The sequence below is a fragment of the Erythrolamprus reginae genome, chromosome Z, assembly GCF_031021105.1.
Source record: "Erythrolamprus reginae isolate rEryReg1 chromosome Z, rEryReg1.hap1, whole genome shotgun sequence".
NCBI classification, from domain to species: domain Eukaryota; kingdom Metazoa; phylum Chordata; class Lepidosauria; order Squamata; family Dipsadidae; genus Erythrolamprus; species Erythrolamprus reginae.
The window spans coordinates 98,619,238-98,643,283 of record NC_091963.1 but is presented as its reverse complement, the minus strand read 5'-3'; the positions used below and the strand labels follow the sequence as shown (position 1 = coordinate 98,643,283).

The 24,046-nt window shown below is 37.6% G+C and overlaps 2 protein-coding genes across 4 annotated transcripts in view; one reads left to right on the top strand and one right to left on the bottom strand.

The window, feature by feature from the left end:
* INTS10 (integrator complex subunit 10) overlaps window positions 1-16,533 on the bottom strand; it is a 40,618-nt gene extending 24,085 nt beyond the window's left edge. For both annotated transcript variants that reach the window (XM_070728022.1, XM_070728023.1), the window contains exons 1-10: window positions 16,378-16,533; window positions 15,224-15,291; window positions 12,040-12,143; window positions 10,940-11,079; window positions 10,038-10,119; window positions 8,286-8,426; window positions 4,913-5,075; window positions 2,211-2,380; window positions 1,204-1,337; window positions 362-515 (exon numbers count right to left, since the gene is read on the bottom strand). In XM_070728022.1, coding sequence (XP_070584123.1) covers window positions 362-515; window positions 1,204-1,337; window positions 2,211-2,380; window positions 4,913-5,075; window positions 8,286-8,426; window positions 10,038-10,119; window positions 10,940-11,079; window positions 12,040-12,143; window positions 15,224-15,291; window positions 16,378-16,533 — 1,312 coding nt within the window. The remainder of the gene's footprint in view (window positions 1-361; window positions 516-1,203; window positions 1,338-2,210; window positions 2,381-4,912; window positions 5,076-8,285; window positions 8,427-10,037; window positions 10,120-10,939; window positions 11,080-12,039; window positions 12,144-15,223; window positions 15,292-16,377) is intronic.
* Window positions 16,534-16,543: 10 nt separating this feature from the next.
* CSGALNACT1 (chondroitin sulfate N-acetylgalactosaminyltransferase 1) overlaps window positions 16,544-24,046 on the top strand; it is a 28,325-nt gene continuing 20,822 nt past the window's right edge. The window contains exons 1-2 of one of the 2 annotated variants that reach the window (XM_070728021.1): window positions 16,544-16,796; window positions 23,312-23,441. The gene's annotated coding sequence lies outside the window, so the exon portion shown is untranslated. The remainder of the gene's footprint in view (window positions 16,797-23,311; window positions 23,442-24,046) is intronic. The other variant, XM_070728019.1, reaches the window with a different exon arrangement.

Genomic DNA, 24,046 nt, shown 5'->3' with positions numbered 1-24,046 from the left:
TGCTTCTGATAATATAAACAATTGCCCCAAGCTGTATTAGTTCCTTTGAAAGACCAAAATATTTGATTTTCATGTAAATTTATAATCAAAAAGGGAACAGCTGCTATTGAAACAAGCAGCAATAGATTTATTTTGAAATTCAGTGCATCATCAACCCAGTAAAAATGTAACAGTGTAGGCGTTAATAATAGTAAAATTAATTATTCATTTTTAATTTAAGATTTTCAGCAAGTCTCCTTTAAGGAAAGATTAATGATGCCTTCCTCCTTGTCAAAAATCTAAGACACAAAGACATTCAACATAAAGAATTGGCAATTACAATAAACTCTCTAAGTATTTTTTTCATATTATAGTCAAGTACCTTTATCCAATGATTCCAATGAATGTAGAAGTTCCCAGCTCTCTCTAGCTAATCTAAAGCTCTCTTGCAATTCAACAGAATTTGGGAGATCCGCTGCGTTTATTGTAATGACCCTATTTTTGCCTTTGCCAGAAGGATCTTCATCATCAGAGTTCTACTCCAAAGATAAAACACAAAAATCCAAGCTGTAATTGACTAGATCAAACCAAACTATAAAGTCATGCATTTCTCTGAGAGAAAGATAACCCATGATAAAAATTAAAGTAATAACCACATATATCTTCAGTTAAGCACCCCTCAAAATTTTAACCAATACTAAAAAATTGTGTCACTCTTGAATAAGATAACACTCAAAATTTTTGTATGTTTATTTTTTCTTAATTGGCTTAACCATCAGTAATCCCATGGATTATCCATTTTCATATTTTGGCTAAAAAATTAGGCCTATCTTATCTGTAGATAGACTTACATACAAGTATGTAGGGGATATACAGGTATGATATTACAGTACATACTCACAAATATACCCATTCCCAAAGGAGTTAACACATTTTATTTCTAGCATCTAAAAATACATACAGTAATCACCAACAGACTTCCAGAAAAGCAATGTTTTAACTATTTTCCAGACTGCTGTTAACAGCTGGGATTATTTTTGTCTCAGAGTAAGATTTTCTAAAGATGAGAAAACAGACACTGAGAATATATCTTGAATGTTTAAAATTTCTCTTTGACAAGTTTATTTTGTGTATCAATCTATATCATTATTTTGGAAAGAAAATGTTTCAAATAATACAACAAATTACATAATTATTTCTATTTAAAAAATGGGAGAAAATCACCATTGTTTTTTCTCTCCCTTCAGCAAGTTTCCGTTTCTTGTGAACATGTTTGCTACGTTCAATATCTGTATCACCAAAAACATTGGGTACCTCCTCGATGAGAATCAATGGAACTTGATTTGAAGCATTTGATCCTAGGTGTAAAATGAAATAAAAAACCTTTCTATTTTTCCCGTTATAATTGGTTTATGAATTATATGCTTCTCCATATGTTAGTTATTAATACCAAAATGTTTATGATCAAAATGCAAAGAATGCTATGTTTTTTTGATTAAAGAAGGTCTCGGTAGTGCAGTGGCTAGAGTACAGTACTGCAAGCTACTTCTGCTGATCACCGGCTGCCAGCAGTTTGGCAGATCGAATCTCAGAAGGCTCAAGGTTGACTCAGCCTTCCATTCTTCTAGGGTCAGTAAAATGAGAATCCAGATTGTTCGGAGCAATATGCTTATTCTCTGTAAACCTCTTAGAGAGGGCTGTAAAGCACTGTGAAGCGATATATAAGTCTAAATGCTATTGCTATTGCTAAATATTTAAACATATTTAAACCTACGTAAAAGGCTCCATGTTGGGGAATGCTGCCATAGAAAAAGTCTAAATCCCAGTTAGTTCTGATTATAGCAGAGAATAATTTCTTAAGTTGTGGCACCAAATCTTTCCTGCTCTCACTTCAAAAGGCAAAAAGAACTATGAAAACTATGAAACCTTGTAAACAGATCATGACCTTATGTCCAAGGTTCACATAGGAAGAAAAGGAGGGTTATTCTAATACATAGTGAAGTTATCACTAGTTAGAACAGTTCAATAATTTCACATCATAATTAGATTTTGAGTGTAGTGTAAATGTAGTAACTGTGGAAAATATATAGTAAGTGTGGAAAATAGAATGTTATCTCAATACAAATTCCTCCTTTCAAAATGCCAATAATACTATTAAGTTAGACTTCATAAAAATGTAATTCTGGCAAACCTGCCCAAATGGATACAGGAAGGGCATCATTCCAACCCACCCTGAAAAAGAGAAGGCTGAATGCTGCTGATATATTGGAATGCGTTCTTGAAGAAGACCAGCATTGTGGAATATATTACTTGGGTCTTGTACTTTGCTTGAGCTTCATTATCAAAATTACTTATGTATCTGCAGACATCTTTCATTTTCAGCAATATGTCACCAAAACTTCTAAGGATAAAAGAACATTCAGTTATACTGGAATTTATAAAACAGAACAAAGTAAAACTCATTCTAAACATTAATTTAACAGACAAATAGAAAACCCAATTCTGAGTATTTTCCTCTTACTTTATTCCACCAAAATCTTATCTTCAAGTTAGGTGATATTCTGAACAATGTAAAATAAGGGAGTCTCATATATGCCAGCTAAAAGTGAGTACAAGCAGTCCTTGAGATACGACAAGTCACTTAATGGCCATTCAAAGTTAAAGAAGACACCTTCCCCCCCCCCCCCATGTTACATACAACCCCATTTCAAATTTATGGTGGCTTCAGCACCCCAGCATTCATTTGCCCTTATTACCTACCATAGAAATGCTACAGCACCGCTGACCTCTACCTCCTCATCCCACTCTGAAAGGACCCCACAATGCATGACCCTGCTTCCCATGTCACCGGAAGCAGTCACTATTTTTAGCACTCTGTTTCTTGTGGAAATGGCTGCACTTTCAAAGCTTTCCTCTCCAAAGAGTATAGAGCTGTGATGGTGAACCTTTTTTTGGTTCAGGTGCCAAAAGGGTATGTGTGTCTGCGTACTAGCAGGTACCCATACCCATTTGCTCACCACAAACTCACACATGCGTACACCACCCCTAGGCTGTCCCCTGCACATACACCCAACCCCAGCTCCACGTGCATATGTGCTCACGGCTCACTGAAGCCTGGAATAGTGAAAAAATGGCCAAACAGGCAAACATGAAGTTCGGAAAAATGGACTTCTGGTTTGCCCATTGGGCCATTTATCACTCCAGGGCTTTAGGAAGGTTCCCTGAAGTCTCCGGAGGGCAAAACAGCCTTCCCCAAGGCATAAAATCAACTGGCCAGGGCGTGCATGCATGCTGGAGCTGACATAGGACAATGTGCCCTTTGATATGGCTCCACATGCCATAGGTTCGCCATCACTAATATAGAGGAAAGAAATGAAGCAAGCAAAGAAAATATTTCTATAGTTTGTTTGTAGTTGAGTTACTAAAGAAAAATTCAGGTCTAAAGAAAGGGAGTTAGGGAGGCAGCAAAAAGTTTGGAAAACTTTTTTTGCTTTTTGCTGCCCATATGACTCTCTTTAGGGTCATATGGGCATGTGTGCATCAAAGAACTCTGCCATGTTCTTTGATGCACACTTGGGCTGTAACTGCCTTTGCTTTTGGACCGGACTTTTTCTTCAGTTCAAGAGGGGGCAGGGGATTAAGCTAGGGAAAGATTATAGGATGTTCATTCTGAAGCGGCTGGCATCTCCAAAGACTAGCAAGGATCAAGAAAAGACTGCAGTCTTTGAACAGCCAGCTGATCAAGGCAGAGGCCCAGCTTACATGCACAGCTTCATCACCCAGCTACTGTAATAGCTGTAAACGGTTGCGAGTCGTGTTTTTCAGTGCTGTTGTAACTTTGAAGAGTTACTACATGTACTGTTGTAAGTCGAGGACTACTTGACTTTCAATATAGGTAGTCCTTCTTTAGCAAACATAATTGGGATTGGCAATTCCATCATTAAGTGAAACAGTCACTAAGTGGGAAACCATTGACTGTTCTCTTCTCAAAATTGATAAAACTAACCCATGTCATCCTTTTACTTTTGTATGCCTCCTAACAACTCTTCTACCTTTTGGAATGGCATTGGGATAATTAACAAGAATGGAATTAATGTTTTTATTCACTTTCATTGAAATGGAAAGGGTTACAAAACAGTAATCTGGCACACAATGGGGAATACATCAAAACCAATGTGCCAGAAGGTGGGAGCATACTATGTTAACATCTTAAAAACATGCCAGCAGCTGGAAGCATGCTATGAAGAATCTTGACACATTCTTCATTGTATACTCCTCCTTATTCTTAATCTCCCAAGGTATATCTTTTAGGCTAGTAGTTTATAGCCTTAGTTTGCTGAATATTTATGCATAAAGAAAGAACTTGGACGGATTTTATTTTAGTGTGTCATTTTTTGGCTTCATTCTGACATGTACTGACTGAAATGAATATGTCACTGAGAAACACTGCAAAGTTGCTATCATTTTTATATATAAGTAATTCTCAATTTATGGCTACAATTGAGTCCAAAATTTCTGTTGCTAAGAATTTTGTACGTAAATTTTGCCCTATTTCATGACTTTTCTTGCCATAGTTCTTAAGTGAATTACTGGAATTGTTAAATTAGTAATATGATTGTTAAGTGACTTTGGCTTTCCCATTGACTTTGCTTGTAAGAGCAGAATTGAATGATCCCAGGATACTTCAACATAAACCCGAATAAGGGGACAAATGTCTGAATTTGGATCACGTAATCAAGGGAAGGGTGCCCTGGTTCTAAGTGTGAAAAATAATCCTAAAGCACTTTTTTTAGTGCTGTTGTAACTTAGAATGTTCACTAAATAAAATGTTATAAGTCGAGAGCCAGCTGCATTGTTCTAACAAGAAAAATCAGGCCAATATTCATCAAATAGTTGATTAGATATATTTTAAAAAATTAATAATTTATCAAACCTTCTTCCCACGTCCATCTGCCAGTCACATCTCACACCTACTATGGACAGTATTTTGAATATCCTTTCCCAGGGATCTGTAATCTGGCATGATTTCTCTTCAATAATATATTTCTGAGCACTTCGTTTATTAGGAGACACAAGATCAGATGTGTCCTGTGTTCCTAGAAATGAATAAAATCAGTTAATTATTAAAAATTAGTCTAATGACCAAAACAATTTTTAGTTCCTACTCTAGCAATGTATGAAACACCAATGATGTGCTCCAGTGTTTGTTAAGACTAAATTATTGCTTTAATCGTTGTTTTTATATTTTGGTTCCATTTGATTGCCAAATGCCACCCAGAATAACTTCTGGTGAGAAGGGCAGCTACATAAATTTGATAATTAATTAAACCAACTAACCAATCAAGCCAATATCAAGACAAACATGGGGGGAGGGGAGACTCATTAAATTCTATAAACATAAATTCATTAATCCTTGAAATCCATAAAGATTTGATTTCTCTAGGATTTTGGAGAGGGGCGGCATACAAATCTAATTAATAATAATAATAATAATAATAATAATAATAATAATAATAATAATAATAATAATAACAATAATAATAATAGTGATATTCATTAATTTAGCTCTGTTATTCTTTGTGCCCCTAAGAAATCTGTTTTTAAAAGCAGTGTTTTTTTCTGTTAATCATTTGAATTATCCATTGTAAAACCCCTTACTATATAGGCAAGGCCATCTACAATTAGCAATAGCAATAGCATTTAGACTTTTATACTATTCACGGTGCTTTAGAGCCCCCTCTAACCGGTTCAAAGAGTCAGCATATTGCCCCCAACAATCTGGCTCCTCAATTTCATTTCTTTAGATTCTCAATTCCTCTTCCTTTCCATTGCTATCTTCGCTGATGTTTAAATTACAATCCTCTTGGAAGCAGAAATTCAATTCTTTATACATAAATACAGTACAGAGTAATAAAATCTAGAGATTTTTAGACCAATTTTGTTCTGAAAGTATCTCAAAAAAAATCTAGGGTTTTTTTGTTATATTAAATCTAATATCTTATTTTGCTTTTAAACAATAGTAATTTTTCAAAATAATGCAGATATTCTGATTGCATCTTATAATTGTATTTTGTAGTTTTAATGCTAGAAACAACAATAATAAGAGGGTAGAAAGGAGAAATTAAAAGATTAAAAATTTAAAATTTGGAATGCAGTATCAACTGATGAGTCTGTTGAGGTACAGGGACAGAGCTTAGTCTTATTATGTGGGAGGAGCCGTTAGCTCCACCACCTGTTTATTGGGCCCATGTCCCTCCTGGCTGGTTTTGGCAGGGAGGTGACATGGAGTTGGATCCAGGAGGTTGTCAATGCTTCTTTGAGGGAGGGGTCCTTCCTGGCTCCCTTAAAGGAGACACTTGTGCGCCCCCTCCTCAAGAAGCCTTCCCTGGACCTGGCTGTTTTGAATAACTATCGTCCTGTCTCCAACCTTCCCTTTTTAGGGAAGGTTGTTGAGAAGGCGGTGGCGCTCCAGCTCCAACAGTCCTTGGATGAAGCAGATTATCTGGGGCCTCAACAGTCCGGTTTCAGACCCGGCTACAGCACCAAAACTGCTTTGGTCGTGCTGACGGATGATCTTTGGCGGGCCCGGGATAGGGGTCAGTCCTCTATCCTGGTGCTTCTTGATCTCTCAGCAGATTTTGATACCATCCACCATTGTATCCTTCTGCATCGACTGGAGATGTTGGGAGTGGAGACACCGTTCTATGGTGGTTCTCCTCCTATCTCTCTGGTCAGTCACAGTCGGTGTTGGCAGGGGGTCAGGTCGACTCCTAGGTCCCTCCTTTGTGGGATTCCTCAGGGGTTGATCCCCTCCCCTCTGCTGTTTAATATATACATAAAACCGCTGGGTGAGTTCATCCAACGGGAAAGGGTGAGTTGCCATCAGTATGTTGATGATACTTAGCTATATATCTCCTTCCCTTGTCAACTCAGCAAACCACTGGAAGTGATGTGCTGGTGTCTGGAGGTGGCTGGTCATTGCATGGGTGTCAACAGGCTCAAGCTCAACCCCAACAAGACAGAGTGGCTGTGGGTTTTGCCTCCCAAGGCAAAATTAATGGACATTTAAAGTGACAATATTCTATTACAGTATATTACTAGAACATCATCCCCATAGAGATATGACTGTCCCCCCTTTTGAAACTCTTTCACAAGACCCTGAAGACCTGGTTTTTCTAACAGGCCTGGTGATCCCAGAGTGAGATGAAGCTTATCAAGTGACTAATTTGATTTATATTGTTATCAGAGGACTGTGGTTTATTGCTTTTTATTGTTTTTATACTGGGTTTTATTATTCGTAAGTTGCTCAGACTTACCAAGACTGGGTTGGGCATCAATCTAAATTTTCTTAAAATAGAAAATAAAGTATATAAAAGAACCCCATGATAAATCACACTTCCCAAATTTACATTCTCCGTTACTAGAATGGATGATAATACAATGTGGAATTTAAGGTTAAATTAATATAATATTATTACTAAGTACTTGTCCAGCCTTGTTTTATTTGGAAGCTGAAACTATTTGGATTGGGATGGAAATTGTAGGGAATATCAGGTCTATGGAAAAAAGAAAAAGCAACTAGGAAGAAGATATTAAAAATCATTTTCATTGTTGCCATGAATCACTGGAAACTTAACTTGAAATTCAGATGTTATAGAATCCTAGATGTTATCTTAGCCTGCTGTGAAAATGGTATCATCATATAAGCCACAATATAGTTTGTTTCTTTAAGAGTGACATATACATAGGCTAAGAACAATTCATTCAATGACTGCTTAAAATTATGGTGGTGCTAAAAAAATGGTACTTGCCACCTGTCCTGGAGTAATAGCCATTGCAGCCTCCACCACCCAGTCATGTGATCAATATTTGGGATCTTGGTAGCCTGACTGAACTTTCAACTGCAGGGGAGCTTCAATTCCCTTCACCACTTTTATTCCCCCTCCCCCTCCTCTAACCTCTGCCTTTTTGGTCATCCTACACAGTAGCACATGCCAGTAAATGCCCAAGTTCTTGAATAGTCTCAGCTACCTGCCACTGCCCTTAGGCATCTACCTCAGCCCAAGTGCTGCCACTGCTACTAGCCACTCCATTGCCACAGTACAAAGGCCCCTATGCCCCAACCATGTTGCACTCTATCAGTCCTTCCTGAATTATGTAAACATGGCAATACTACTTCGTTAAATATGTTACAATTCTTGAATAATATTCATATGCTATATGAACCAAGCCACTGTTTTCATATATATTAATTTTTCTACTTTTCCATTTCTATTTTATTAATGCATTTTGCTCTAATATTTTACCTGGATATTGGTTTTCTGTCAGTGATGATCTAGTCACATAATTAATATAAAATTCTGCAGCTTTATTCAGATACTTGTATAACAGAGTGGAAGGAGGTTGTACATCACAGTTGTTAATTATTAAGGGCAGAACATCACAAACTAAAAATGATAATGAAATTTATCAGTTTCCAGCATCATGTCATTATTTAACAAACAATATCTATATTTCTTAAGAAAGGTATTTGCAAATCATTTAGAATAAAGTCCTACTAACAATAGCTAAAACTAGTAGCTTATTTAAATTAAGCAATAAATGGACATTCTCTCTTCCTTAGGAAGAAGAAAATTATTTTTCAGATGTTCTCTTTCTGAAATATTCATTTATCTTTGGTATTAGCTATCCATAATCATTGCGAGTGGAGTGGTTTATAGGTCAATAAATCAATCAACTACATTTTTAACATTATTGATAGTCCTAAACTTACAACAGCACTTGGGACTGGAATTTCTCTTGCTAAATAATGAGGTCATACAGCAAAATCCCATTGCTTAGCAACAGCAATCCCTATAACCCCAATATTATATATCATTATATTAAATAATAATCAAATCCCATAATCATTAGGTGGGCTACTGATTTCCCACAACCAAAGTTGTGAGAAAGCCAGAAGAAAATTACAACTCCCAGGCCTTCAGGCAGGTGAGGAAAGGACAGAAAGATTGGATAGGAATGAGTTGGGGAGGGCACATGAGTACAAAGGAAAATCAAGAAGATGTGTAAGAATGTACGAGAAGCATGGTGCAGAGCAGGAAAGATGCAAGGGCATATGTGAAAACACAGGTCAGATGAAGTGTACAACAGGCACAATGCAGGTCAGAAAGAGTATGACTTGTGAGGATGCAAGAGGGTGCAAGGGAAGGCACAAGAGACACAGCATGGGTTGGGGAGAATATTCAAGAGGCATCGTGTAAGTCAGGCACGAGAGGATGTATGACAGCATAGAAGGGCTCTGGAAGGTGTGCAAGTGATGAAGATTTACTCCAACAATTTGCGGCCTTCCTTGCTGGTTTTCTCACTGATTTTCTGTAAATGGGTTGTCAAACTCTCAGAGCACAATCATGTGACCATGGGAATGCTGGGACAGCCAGTTGTAACCAACATTTTTTCAGTGCTGTCATAACATCAGTTGCTGAATAAACATTATAAATTAAGGACAACCTGTAAAATTTCATTCAACTTTTTTTCCCTACAAATATGTCGAGATCATTATTCCTTGTTCCTTGTAATACTAAAATAAAATAAAATAAAATAAAATAATAAAATAATAAAATAAAATAAATAAAATAATAAAATAAAATAAATAAAATAAATAAAATAAATAAAATAAATAAAATAAATAAAATAAATAAAATAAATAAAATAAATAAATAAAATAAATAAAATAAAATAAATAAATAAAATAAAATAATAAAATAAAATAAAATAAAACAGAGGAGTTTCAAATATAAAGAGTAAATTAAAGTGTCCTTATTATTCCCCATTTCCCAAATTGTTCTAAATATTTAAATAATATTCATCATGCCTATTTTATTTTTTATTCCAACTTCACTGTCAGTTGACAAACCAAAGGGAAAAGATGACATAAATTAATGTTAATTTACCCATACAACTCATATACAAGCAAAGATTTTAAAGATTTTACAACTAATTATTACAGCATTCAATGTACTGTATAAAACAACATTTTTGGAACAAAATTATATCCTTACCAAATAATTTTCTAAAGCAATTAATAGGTGATGCTTGATCTTCAACAATTTCTGCTTCTAACAATGTTTCCCCAAGGCCCACCTTTGCAAAATTTAAAGAAAATTAAATTTGTTTCTTCTTCCTTATACATGTTTTTCAGACTGTTTAGAACATATTGCATAAATAAAGCTGACAATTGTTTCCTCAATACTTCAAAACCTACTGCTATTTAATGTGCTATGGCCAGCACAAACAAAAACCCTGGTAGTCCTCAATTATGACAATTGAGACCAGAATTTTGGTTGCTAAGAAAGGCAATTGTTAAATGAGTTATGCCTAACTTTATTAGCTTTTTTGCCATGGTTGTTAAATGAATCACTTTAGTTGTTAAGTGAATCATGTGGTTGCTAAGCAAATCCAACTTCCCCTATTGATTCTGCTTGTCTGAAATTATTCAGAATGATCGCAAATGGTAATCATATGCACTACTGCAATCATCACAAATACAAGCCAGTAGCCAAGCATTCAGATATCAATCATGTGAGCCTTGGAGATGCTGCAACAACTGTCACTTTTTTCAGTGCTGTTGTAACTTTGAATGGTTGCAAGCCAGGAACAAGTTGTATCTGTATAAATAAGTTGAGGATTTTTTATTTTAAAAGTAAAAAGGAAGGAATATGCACACAAAACTACATTATCATCTCAATTAAGCTTTTGGACAATAACCTTTTATTAGGAAATAGGCCAAACTTCATGCTCCCAAAATTGGTTATTACTGTAGAAACTGTAGAAAATATTTTGATCCTACCTGTACTTTCATCTACCAAGTTGATTCTAAACACATACACTTGTTTTGTGAAGCTTCACAATATTTTAAAATAATAATATGCAGGTATTTGGCATATAATATTCATCCTCTTACCCCATGCTGAACAACAGTCTCAGGAAAACGCCGTAAAAGCAAAAGTAACATTTCTGCCCGTTCTAAAGTATTGAAGCACTGGTCTGTAGCTTTTAATAACATTTCACATTGAACTCGGCCAGGAAGAGTTTCAAATAATCCTAAAAGGAGAGTAATACTGAATTGATGTTTTTAAAAGATACAGGTTAAAAACTAGAGTCTTAGACTTTAAAAGAGCTAATTTCAATAAACATAAGAGTTTAGGAAGAATTCAAACGGATGAAAATCCTAAAGGAGAAAACTCAAGAAGCATGGGAGTTTGAAAAGCGAGATTATAAAAGCCCAGTCTAGCACAATACCAATGAAGAAGAAAACAACCTAGAACTAAGAAGAAATTTCGTAACAGTTAGAACAATTAACCAGTGGAACAATTTGCCTCAGATATTGTGAATTCTCCAACATTGGGAGATTGGGCAACCATTTGTTTGAAACAGTATAGGGCCATGATGGTAAATGTATGTCACGCATGCCACAGGTGGCACGAGGACCATAACAGAGAGCACACAAGGGGTTGGCCTATGTCAGATGCACATACAGCACCCAGCCAGCTGATTTTCGGCCTCGCGGAAGGCTGTTTTGGCCTCCAGAGGCTTCAGGGAAGCTTCTCTGAACCTCTGGAGTGTGAAAAACATCACAACGGGCAAACTAAAACTCCATTATTCCAAACTTCCTGTTTGCCCATTTTTCCAGGTCCTGGCTTTAGTGAGGCCTGTGCCCAGTGAAGATTGTGCGAATGCGCAGCAATGGGGAGTGCACATGTGTGGGGGAGGAAATGGGTGTGAGCAGTGTGTGCATGCTAACACATGCACACACACCCTTTTGGCGCATGAACCAAAAAAGGTTCTCCATCACTGGTATAGGGTTTCCTGCCAGAGCAGAGTTTGGACTCTCCAATGTCCTTTCTACCTCTTCTCTTCTCATCTCATCTTTTTTCATATTGGGTAGTGTAATACAGAAGAAAAGCTACCATCACTTTGTTCCTCAAAGCTTCCTACAAATCAAGTTCATTAAAACACCAAACATAATTTTCCAAGGAATTTAAGTCTAGAAAAAATTTATACCTTTTAAAAACTCTGTTTGCTTATCCTGTGAATCATTACGAAGGGCTGATGTGATAATACTAATTTCCCGCCATACCACTGGTTGGTCTGGAAAATTTACAAACCTGAAATAAAGAATGGGGAGGAGAGAAATCACTAAGAACAGCTAAAATTTTGTTATGAAAAACATGCTATTAAAATAAAAAGATTTTGCCAAACTGGTCATTAACGGCAGTACAAATTACTGTATACTATGAAACAGCCAAAAAAATGTTAGCTATTCAAAGGATAATGTTCAAAATCTGACAAGTAAAAGTACAATATAAACATTCATTGGTTAAGGGATAAAAAGAGGAAAGTTAGAAACAAATAGCTTATTTTTTTAATAGTGAAAACATCAGTATTAAAAGTACTAAACTTAAGATAAAAACCTTTATATATAACAAATAACATTTTGAGGGAGGTAGGCAGTTCAGAAATGTGAAATATTAATAAATAAATAAATTTAATGCAATTTGGAGTTAATCAGTGTTGCTCTTAGTTCTGAATGCAGTTATCAACCTTAATATTAAAAACATAATTTATATTAACATTACTTTTTTCTTTAAAGTTTTATGTTATTTAAATAATGTGTTAATAATTTCTAGTCAATAATGTATAAAAAACCCACTGTACCCAAATATAATAATGATAATGATAATGATAATAATAATAATAATAGTAATAATAATAATAATAGATTTGTATGCCGCCCCTCTCCGAAGACTCGGAGCGGCTCACAATATAACATAACATTTATAATATAACATTTTGTTTTATAATACATAAAACAATATTAATGAAAAGAATCAGGAAAATATGTAAAATTTAAAGGGGTCAATCCAGAAGACTCTTGACCGCTAAAAGGTTTCTAAGAAACTATTCAGTATTCCCTCCTTTAACACTGTTCTATCTTTAAAGTTTGAAATTCCATTGCCACCTACTTTACAATTCTATTAACTATTTTTTCAGCTCCATCTAAGGATCAAAATATGTTAACAAATTCCATATATTAATTATAATTAAGAGAAAACAGGTTTTATCCATTCTGAATTTATTGTGCATAGATATCACTAGGTGACAAATTCTATCTGTTCTGTCTGGGTCCCCTCAGATGCCAACACCAACCAAACAGAGTAGCCAGACACACTGGTAAAAAGCAAAGGCAGTTTATATAATTGAAAGCAAACACAGGTAACAAAAACTGTTCTTACAGACAGGAACAATATGAAGCTTCACAGAGGTTTCACGAAGGCCAGGCAATAAAACAGGATTCTTGCTGGCAAAAACAACGCTGGAGATAATAAAACCCACGCCTCCCCCAAGTCTTCCAGACTTCTAGGCCACAAGCCAAGATCAGAGACGCCAAGAATCGAAGCAAGGTCACAGGACTCCCAGTTGATAACTCTCCATAAGACTGTAAGGGCGGGCCTGCCTTTTCAACCCTGCTGAGGAGAACCACACCCAAACCCAGCTGTTGCCAATTCAGGGATGGAAATACCTTTCTAATTGGCCCCGTCTTTGAGCTGCACGTCGCTGCCTCATGTCTATTATAGCCTGTGCGTCTTCATCCAATGAATCCAGGCTACTAGCTGGGGAGAGCCCCCCCGAGGGGGGTCTCAGGCTGCTCTCCCTCCTCCTCTTCCTGATGTTCCTCTCCCCCGTCTGCCTGGTCCTCCCCCTCCTGTTCACTGTCGTCCTCCTCTGGGCATGGATCCGGCAGAGCTCCAGCCGGTCCCTGAGGAGCCTCAGGCTGAATCACAACACTATCCATGCCATTACAGTGATCCCTCGATTATCGCGAGGGTTCCGTTCCAAGACCCCTCGCGATAATCGATTTTTCGCGATATAGTGATGCGGAAGTAAAAACACCATCTGCGCATGCGTGCCCTTTTTTTTCCATGGCCGCGCATGCGCAGATGGTGTTTTTACTTCCGCACCTGGGAAGACCCAGGGAAGGTTCCTTCGGCCGCCTAGCAGCTGATCTGCTCGGCAGCGCCGCAGCAGCGAGGAGCCGAAAATCCGGGTTTCCCCGCCGCCCACACAAAGGGGAAACCCGGATCTTCGGCTCCTCGCTGCTGCGGCGCTGCCGAGCAGATCAGCTGCTGGGCGGCCGAAGGAACCTTCCCTGGGTCTTCCCCGCCGCCCACGCACCGCTCGAGAGCAAGAGGGGGAGAGATAGAGAAAGAGAGAGAAGGAAAGAAAGAGATGAGAGAGGGAGGAAGAGAGTGTGAGAGAGGAAGAAGCAAGATAGAGAAAGAGAGAGAGAAAGAAAGATGAGAAAGGAAGAGAGTGACGTCATCGGGTGGGAAAATATTTTTAATTAATATTTTTTGAAAAATCGCGATATAGCGTTTCGCGAAGATCGAGATCGCGAAAATCGAGGGATCACTGTATATGTTAAAATATCAGTATTTGGATCCAAAGCAGGAAATATATTTTCAATCCAATGTGGGTACACTTATTATACCTATCAGATATAGCTAAAAGAAAACTTGCCAGATTCTGGGAGTTTCTGAGTGGTCCTAGGAAAATGCACATTTTTTTTGGTATTGCATGGTTGCTATGAGAAAGATATACAAGCATGCACATGCTGAATCAAAAGCAGTTTTCCCACTTTGAATCTATCTGTACATCTTTCATTTCCATACCATACCTAGATGTCTTTCTTTAAAAATAAATCTTTGAAGATCTTGATTGTCCATCTTATTAGATTAATTTATTACAGATAGTCTTTATTTAATGTCATTTAATTTATTACAGGTAGTTTTCATTTAGTGACCATTTGAAGTTATGGTAACACAGAAATATTGGACTGATAACTGGGCCTTGAACTTACAACCAATGCAACCACGTGGTCACATAATAAAAATTCATGCTATCCCATATTTACAATCATTTCTCCCCTGTCATTTAACTAATGTTTCATTTAGCAACATAAATTTTGAGCTCAATTGTGATTGTACATCAAGCACTACATGTACAATAAAAGTCAACTGCACATAAAGCTATTCTCATACATTTAAATTTCAGAGAGGAGGACTTTGTCATCTGCAGGGAATAGAATGTATCATATCTTATTATAAAATACGTCAATTACAAATGAAATAGCTTATCCGATCCATTCAATCCTTATTTGGGAAAACTCCAGTAAAATATGTCTTACATGTCATATAACAATCTGCCTGCTGATGCTGTTCGTTCTGCATTCTTCTCAATGGAGTACATCTCATACTAGAAAACAAGAAGTGACAAAAACATTCCAACACTGAGCACCTTGTTATTGCAAACTTTTCTACCTTGCCATAACTAAAATTAGAAAAAAATGAGGAACAGAACCATTAACACTAATAGAGCCATCAATTCCATAATATTAAAATTGTGATATTCTACAAGTTTTGCTGTTCAATTCCCCAAAGTTTCTCAATACTATGAATTGGACCTAACCCAACTATTTTATGAGATTACTGGAATATATTAACTACATAAAATAGGGCAGTCAAAGGTTGATGCTTGCAAATTTTATTATTTTATTTTCTCTGAGAGAATAGATTTCAGCAGAAAAATGACATCAAAAACAATGTAACAAAGAGGAGTTCTCGGTTATTGAAAAGGAGTGCAGGTCATTCCTTTAGTAATGTAGTGAGTGCCAGTGTATAACGGGTTAGAGCAGAATTGGAATGATTTTAAAGGTTCCTCTCCCTAGCTAACTTTAATAAACGCTATTCAGCAGGCATGATCTCAGTGTGGCTGATGTTTTGGGAGAATGAAAAAAGGGGGAGAGCCCGAGAGAAAGGAGACTAAATATTAAAAGGTCTTCAGGATGACTACATTTTCCAGTTTACATTTTAATAATGATACAAATAAGTTATATTACAAGAGTTTAAAATCTACATTCAATGTCTTCTAATCCTGCACTACAGAAGAAAAGGAGAGGGGGCAACCAGTTGCTCTTCCTAGTTCAGGAAGCACGGATATTTAAATAATGAAAGCAATGATCTGACAATTCGTTTCCCCATAAAGGGGTATGAATCGCTTTTATTTCTATGAGAAGCAGAGGGAAAACACCAAATAATATAAATAATACAACGTTAGATTTTTCTACTAAAGTCTTTTTAAAAGGACGGGCTTTTTTTCCCAACGTTATCCTTTCGCACAAGGAAGAGTCTCTCGTCAATGGCCACGAAGATGCTGCCTCCAAATGCAAAGGATAAAGTTGGTCTGGAAAGCGGCAGTTCAGAAGTGGTGGAGCTCGGCTGAAGCGAAGCACCAGAAAACAATTAAAAAGGCGGCACTTCAAACACCAAACTCACAAACAACCTGAATGTTGAAGTCGGCAGGATAGAGGCTCCGCGCGGTGATAAGCCAAGCCTTGGCGGCCCACATGTCCCCTTGGACTAGCTCCCGGGCTCGGTTCACCAAAAACTCACAATCGCCCAACGCGGACATCTTGCAGGCCTTTAAAACTATGCGCATGCGTACATACGGCCCAGTAAAAATCGAGTCTATTACTTCTTAGAACGAATGAAGTCCAAGAACAACTCTACGCATGCTCAATATCTGAAGTTGCGCGGTCTTTTTTGTTTATGGACGAAGTACTGTACTGTAAATGTCTTTGGGATTGAATATTGGATATCCGTATCATGACCCTTTTCAGGTTACTGTACAAATCACTCTTCGTTTTCTTGCAATATATTTCGCAAGTGGAGTGATACTTTTCACTGCTGGTAGCTCTGAAGGTATTTCCTGGATTTTTGTAGCTAAATTGTAACCTCTCCCTCAAAACATCATGCTCTTTGTTAAACTATATGAAGTTTTCGAGGGACTTTTAAAAAGGAAAATATTTATTAAAATAATGATTTAGCGTTGAGTTTGTGAATCTTTCACTGGTTTTTGGCAACACAGATAATCTCTCTAATCATAGCTACATTGATGTTCTAAACCTTTTCAGTCTTATGTACTCATTTGCAACTTGCAGCGTGTTTCCAAAACTCGACGATAACTTTAAAGTTAAAGCATTTCGTACTATTTGTGATCATACTATGTAAAGTGACAACTTGCAGTTAATTTCTGTGTTTAAATGAGGTACGTATATTCAGCCAAATTACTTAACTTGCTTCAGAGAAAATCAGACCATTAGCAAGACAGTAGCGAAATTTTATTTTCCCGTTCTTTTGTGATACAGTATAATCCCAAACTGGATTGAGAATGCCTAGTACAGACCTAGTACAAGTCTTCATGAACTGGGGTGGGAAAATATTTTTACTAACGACTAATAATTGAAATGTAACTTTTCATTTATTAATTAATGTATGACCTCTAGACTCCAAATGTTTGCTGACCTTAATAGAATAGAATTCTTTATTGGCCAAGTGTGGACATACAAGGAATTTGTCTTGGTGCAGATGCTCTCAGTGTACATAAAACAAAAAGATACATTTGTCAAGAATCATGAGGTACAACACTTATAGGGCACAAATAAGCAATGACGAAACAAATATTAATAAAAATCTTAAGGATAATAAATCTCACTAGCTAGAATTATCTTATACTAAAAAGAATTACTTTACACTAAAAAGTATCTTATACTAAAATTCATTGGTTTAATGAGTTGATGAAGTTTATATAATCACTATGTTATATATTTGTAATTTTAAACTTTATAATTGTGTTTCAATTTTCTATTTCAATCTTTAATACAATCCAGATCTATGGTATATATTTTATTTATGCATCTTTCCATTTTGTATTAACCAAATACAAAAAAACACTATACAGAAATATAAAAATTTTTAAGCATAGATAAAATCCACTTTTTTGTCCAGATGTCATTTCCATGTGATAGATATAAACTTCAAAATAATAAGAATATCTAAACATTGTAAATCTCAAAGTTAATACTTGTAATTAATAAGCATTAATTTCAGTTCATCTCCAGCATAATGTAACTGATTTACCAGCAACTTTGAACTTTTTTGTGTAAATGCAGTGAAGCCATTCTGAAATATTACTTCTTATTAAAAAATAAATGATTTAAATTCATATTATCATATTTTTCAAAAATTCCCAATCCTCTTGAGTCGTTTTCCTCTGTAGGATTTTCATTCAAGGAATCTTTCCCAAGCTCTCTCAATTTTATTAAAACCAGCTCTTTTAAAAGTTAAGACTCAGGTATTATTGGGTTGGATAAAAATTGATACCGTAATTTTAAAAAGAAAATCTGATTTTTTTTACATTTAAATCTGATTTTTAAATTTAAATCAAATTTATTTTAATAAAATGCTTTTAAGTAAAAATCTAAAGATAATTTTCTATTTAAAATAATAATTTAATTTATTCAGCATGAAATGGAGCTTGCTTATGTAGCATGAGGCTGTATAGTGTGCAATATTGGGACTGTCAATGAGTCCTCCAGTAGACCAGAGGAGGAGCTGTTGCGGGACAGAGCTAACAGTTGGTCTGTAAAAATTATGATTTAAAATCAAGTGGGTTTAAATCAAGGCTTTTTACTAATGATTTAAATCATTATTTAAATCCACTTGATTAAAATCAAAACCACCCTGGGTATTATTAGGTTCCATTGCTTGTGTTTGCTTTATATTGAATTCCAATTTCTTCTCTGTTCATGAGAATTAAGTTCAGTATGGCTATCCCTCTAGTTTCCTCTTTTACCTTTTGGACAACAAAGTGGTCAACTAGGCTGGTCAGGGACCTATTCGATTTCTCACATAGTGTAGAATTAGTCTTTCACTTGATGTCAGGGTAATTAATTAAGCCCCCCCCCCCCCATTATTGTAGTGTTTTCTACATATATTGATTAATTGGGTAGCAAACAGTACATCTATTTTTTCTGCTTAATTGGATGGGCTATAGTATACACCTAGGGCAATGTCATTCTTTTTTTCTCTTATATTGACTTATATGCATTCTAGAAGGTTTTCGTCTTTGGCTTCGTGCATTTCTATAGTAATATAGTGGTTTTAAATATAGTGCAACTCCACCTCCTGTTTTATGGGGTCTGTGTTTTTTTTAACAGTTTGTATCTTTCTATCAATATGTTCGAGTCATGGGTTTCATCCCAACAACTATCAGTAATTATAACTATTGTATTTTTGGAGTATAAGACGCACCAGAGAATAAGACACCTAATTTTAGAGGTGGAAAATAATGAAAAAAGTATTCTGAACCAAATGTAGTAATATATTATTTTTAGTAAAATACCAATGTAGCAGAATACTTTTTACAACCATGTACAAAATTTCAAAGTTGACAACTTTAAGACTTGTGGGCTTCAATTCCCAGAAGCCCTCCCATTCCTACTAGCTCAGAAATGGGAGTTGAAGTCCACAAGTCTTAAACTTGCCATCTTTAAGACAAGTGGACTTCAATTCCCAGAATTCTTCCTCCAGTGATGCTAGATGGGGTAATTATAAGACAAAAACACATCCATTTTTTGCAAACAAACGGGCCATTTTTCACCCTGGTTCCCCCCCCCCCCACAAAAATGGAGTGGGCAAAGGGTCTGGAAGCCTGCAGAGAACTGGGGTCTGGGAAAATGGCAATAATAATAATAATAATAATAATAATAATAATAATAACAATTTAAACTTGTATGCCACCCCTCTCCAAAGACTCAGGGCAGCATGCCTCCACCATTATTGTAAAAACCAGGCCATTTTTTGCCTATTTTTTCACAATGTGGGCATTTCTCTCTTCCCTCAGTCCCCAGGAGTTCTCTGCAGGCTTCCCAGACCCTCTGTCCACCCTATTTTTGTGATAAACGGGCCCATTTTTCACAAAAATGGAACAAGGTGGCAAGGTTTCAAGACAGTAAAAATGGCTGTATTTGGTGTATAAAATGCACCAACATTTTCACCCACTTTAGGGGGGAAAGGGTGTATCTTAAACTCTGAAAAATATGGTATACCATATCTACTCTTATGTATTAATTAAGTTCATCATTAGTGTTGGGCGAACCCATTGAAGTTCGGGTTCGGCGGGTTCGGACGAACCTACCGTTGGAGTTCGGGTAGTTTCGCCAAACCTCAACCCCAACACCTCTGGCCCGGCGGGAGGCGAAGCGCTGGAAGAGTGTGTGTCAGGCTCCATCAAATGGGCGATGGCCAGGAGCCACCGAAAATCCCTGTCCCTAGTTCTCTCTCATTTCAGAACCTGCCTCCCGAGTCATCTTGCCTGGCGGGAGGCGAAGCACTGGGGGGGAGGTGTCAGGCTCCATCAAAAGGGCGATGGCCGGGAGTCACTGAAAATCTGTGCCCTTGTTCTCTCATTTTGATGGCTCCCAGCCATTGCCCGCTTGATGGAGACTGACACCTCCCCGGCAGCGCTTCAGGATCCCGGCCAGCAGCTTCAAGCGAGCGATGGCTGGGAGGGGGAGTCGGGGAAGGCTCTGGCTTGAGCCTCCAAATGCTCCCCGCCCCTACTGGCCAGCGCCCACTTGAAGCTGCCGGCCGGGATCCTGAATAGCCAGCTGGCAGAACCTGCCTCCCGAGCCCTCTTGCCCGGCTGGAAGCAAAGTGCTGGAGGTGGGGGTGTCTCAGGCTCGGGAGGCAAGTTCTGCCAGAGCCCTCCCTGCCTCCCGCTCCCGGCCATTGCCTGCTTGAAGCTGCCGGCCGGGATCCTGAATAGCCGGCCTGCAGAACCTGCCTCCTTAGCCTGACACCCCCACCTCCAGTGCTTTGTCTTCCACCAGGCAAGAGGGCTCAGGAGGCAGGTACTGCCAGCCAGCTATTCAGGATCCCAGACGGCAGCTTCAAGCGGGCAGTGGGGGGGAGGGGGAGGTGGGGAGGGCTCTGAGTCAGCCACCATGGTCATCGGCCACTATGGTGGTGTGTTGTTTGAGCTGCTCCAGCACTGACTTCATCTTCTGCTTTTTCACGGGGGAAACTGACATGATCACGTGCGCGGTGGCGAAAGAAATTAAAGGAGGAGGCGCGGCTGTGGCATCCGAACCTTTTCCATAAGAATTAAAAGGAGATCAGCACGCACGCGGCTTCTGGGCTTGCGCCGCCCAAAGGTTTTGTCTGACAGGCGGACACGGGCTACTTTGGCGGAAGATGGGAGGGCGGGGCCTACATAAACACAGAACCCGTCCCCCCTCACTTTCCAAAGAGCGCCGGGGTGAGCTAAGGCTGCTCTGGGCAATGGGTGCAACAGGTGATTGGTGAAGACTTTGGTTTTGTTTCCTGTTCGGCAGCCAATCAGTATTGCTCTGGGTTGCAGACGGTGTTGTGGCCTTAACTTCCTTATTTATTTAGTCCAACCTTGGCAACTTTTATTACTTGTGGACTTCAACTCCCAGAATTCCTCAGCCAGCCCACCTTGGCCACTTTAAGAGTTTGTGGATTTCGACTCCCAGAGTTCTTCAGCCAGCTTCATTGAGTCAGAGCCCTCCTCGCCTCCCCCTCCCACCCACTGCAGTGTTCGAGCAAACGCCGAACCTGAACTTCTGAAAAAGTCCGGGTTCGGGTTCAGTATGCCGAACACCACAAAGTTCGGCACGGGCCCGAATTATGCAAGTTTGGTTTGCCCAACCCTATTGATCATATTTGTTCTCCAGACTTTGAGCATTTGTGTCTTACTCTAGGTATGCTTCCTATAGCTCCTATTTGGTGTTTGAGTTTGTTTTCCTTCATGTTACTGCTTATCTCATTATTTGATTTATTTTCATTTATTTTGGATCAACAACAGTTTTGATTTTAATTTACCCAGAGATTGCCTAGTCTCAATTTGCTCTTATTGACTGGTAGTGTATATGTTGACCACAGTGTGTTGTTCTAATCTAGACCCTATTTGGACATAATTATGGTATACAGTGTTCCCTCGATTTCCGCGGGGGATGCGTTCCGAGACCGCCCGCGAAAGTCGAATTTCCGCAGAGTAGAGATGCGGAAGTAAATACACCATTTTTGGCTATGGACAGTATCACAAGCCATCCCTTAACACTTTAAACCCCTAAATTACCATTTCCCATTCCCTTAACAACCATTTACTCACCATTATTACTGGTACTCACCATTGAATAAGACACTTAGTGATCCTGATATTTATAAACATAATTATTTATTAACAATTATTTTTTTTGTTATTTATTTGCAAAAATTATTAGTTTGGCGATGACATATGATGTCATTGGGTGGGAAAAACCGTGGTATAGGAAAAAACCTGCAAAGTATTTTTTAATTAATATTTTTTGAAAAACCGTGGTATAGACTATTCGCGAAGTTCGAACCTGCGAAAATCGAGGAAACACTGTACTAACTCAAAATAAATAACTGTAGAAATAAATTATCAATGTGCCTTGTTCTTTCTAAAGGTATTTGCCATCTTTTTTATTTGGAAGCAAATATATTTGGGAGCTTTTTTTCTTATTGTAATTTAAAAATTGACTAAGCACTTTTTGACAGTGTAAAAAGCAAATTTCTGTATCACTTAGCTTTACTTAGATCAGTAAGATTTATTTATGAGAACATAATTGGAAGATAATATAATTATATAATACAATTATATAAACATAATTGGAAGAAAATTCAGAAATTTCTAGAACTACTGCTGAAAAGAGCACCATTAATCTCCCCCGGGCCTATACAATTTATGTATGGTATGTTTGTATGTATGTCTGATTAATAATGGGGTTTTTAAAATATTTTAAAATTATTAGATTTGTTATGAATTGTTCTATTGCTGTTGTGAGCCGCCCTGAGTCTATGGAGAGGGGTGGCATACAAATCTAATAAATAAATAAATAAATCTGTGAAAAGTAAAAGGAAGGAGGAAGGAATAAGTTTGCTTCCAGTCAGCGGAAAGAATATGTCAAATTCATATTGGAAAGATACCTCCTGCCAGGGCTGGACAGTTTAACAACTCAATTCCCTGTTCTGATTTGCACACTGAACTCTTTGACAGCACAGAAAAATACCTCTCCCTCCCCCTTCTCATTTCCTTTGAAACTTGCCTCAGGCATTTGAAACTTGTGGGATTCTGCTCCTCCTTCTTCTCTCCAGCAGGTTTATGTGTTTCTTTTGAACATTTCATTTCATGAAGCCTTTTTTATTTTTCCTGTTTTTTCTGTCCTAAATTGGAAATAGGCTTTTTTTCACTGCAGATTCTGATCACTAACAGCCCTAAGTATGACACTTTGCAACCTAGTGACAATTTAGCAGTTTGCAAATAGTACAGAGGATGAGAAGTTGTCTTTAGCGTGGTTTAAAAAGAGAAATATTTCCATGATTTCCAGAGTGACTTATGGAAGATTAGAAATTATTCTTATTTTGGAACAACATGGAACAAAGCCACCACTTGTGAATTCTGGAAAATAGCATGGGCCAACACAAATGATTGTATTCATGGTACCCGCTGGCAATTATGTAAGTAACTTAGAATTTTAAACGTTACTTTTAATTCTTCTAGAAATTTAAGTATTTTGCATGTGTGCTGGTATATATTTTGTTAACAAATATTATAGAAGATGAACATTTCTAACAGTTTCCAAAACAGAAAAGATAATTCACTTGTAACATAAGTATTTATAACCTTTTAAAATATAATTAAGTTAAAATCAAAAATATTTTAAAAGAAACCTGTATTTCAATTAAAGATCATTTCAGGGGAAATATGCAAGCTTATTCGGGACCAGATTTCATGAATCCAGTGATTTTAGAACAGTTGCATTAAAACTTAAAAAGTTAGAGTACAAAAAAGACTTCAAATTGTGTAGATTTTAAAAACCCATTGCAAATTGATTACAGTACAGTGATCCCCCGCTCGTTGCGAGGGTTCCGTTCCAGGAGCCCCCGCAACGAGCGGGTTTTCGCGAAGTAGCGATGCGGAAGTAAAAACACCGTCTGCGCATGTGCAGACGGTGTTTTTACTCCCACAGCGCTAGCGAGGAGCCGAAGATTGGGGGCGGCGCGGCTGTTTGCCGCCGGCATGGAGGGCTTCCTAGCAGCCCCCCAAACCCGGGTTGGGGGTC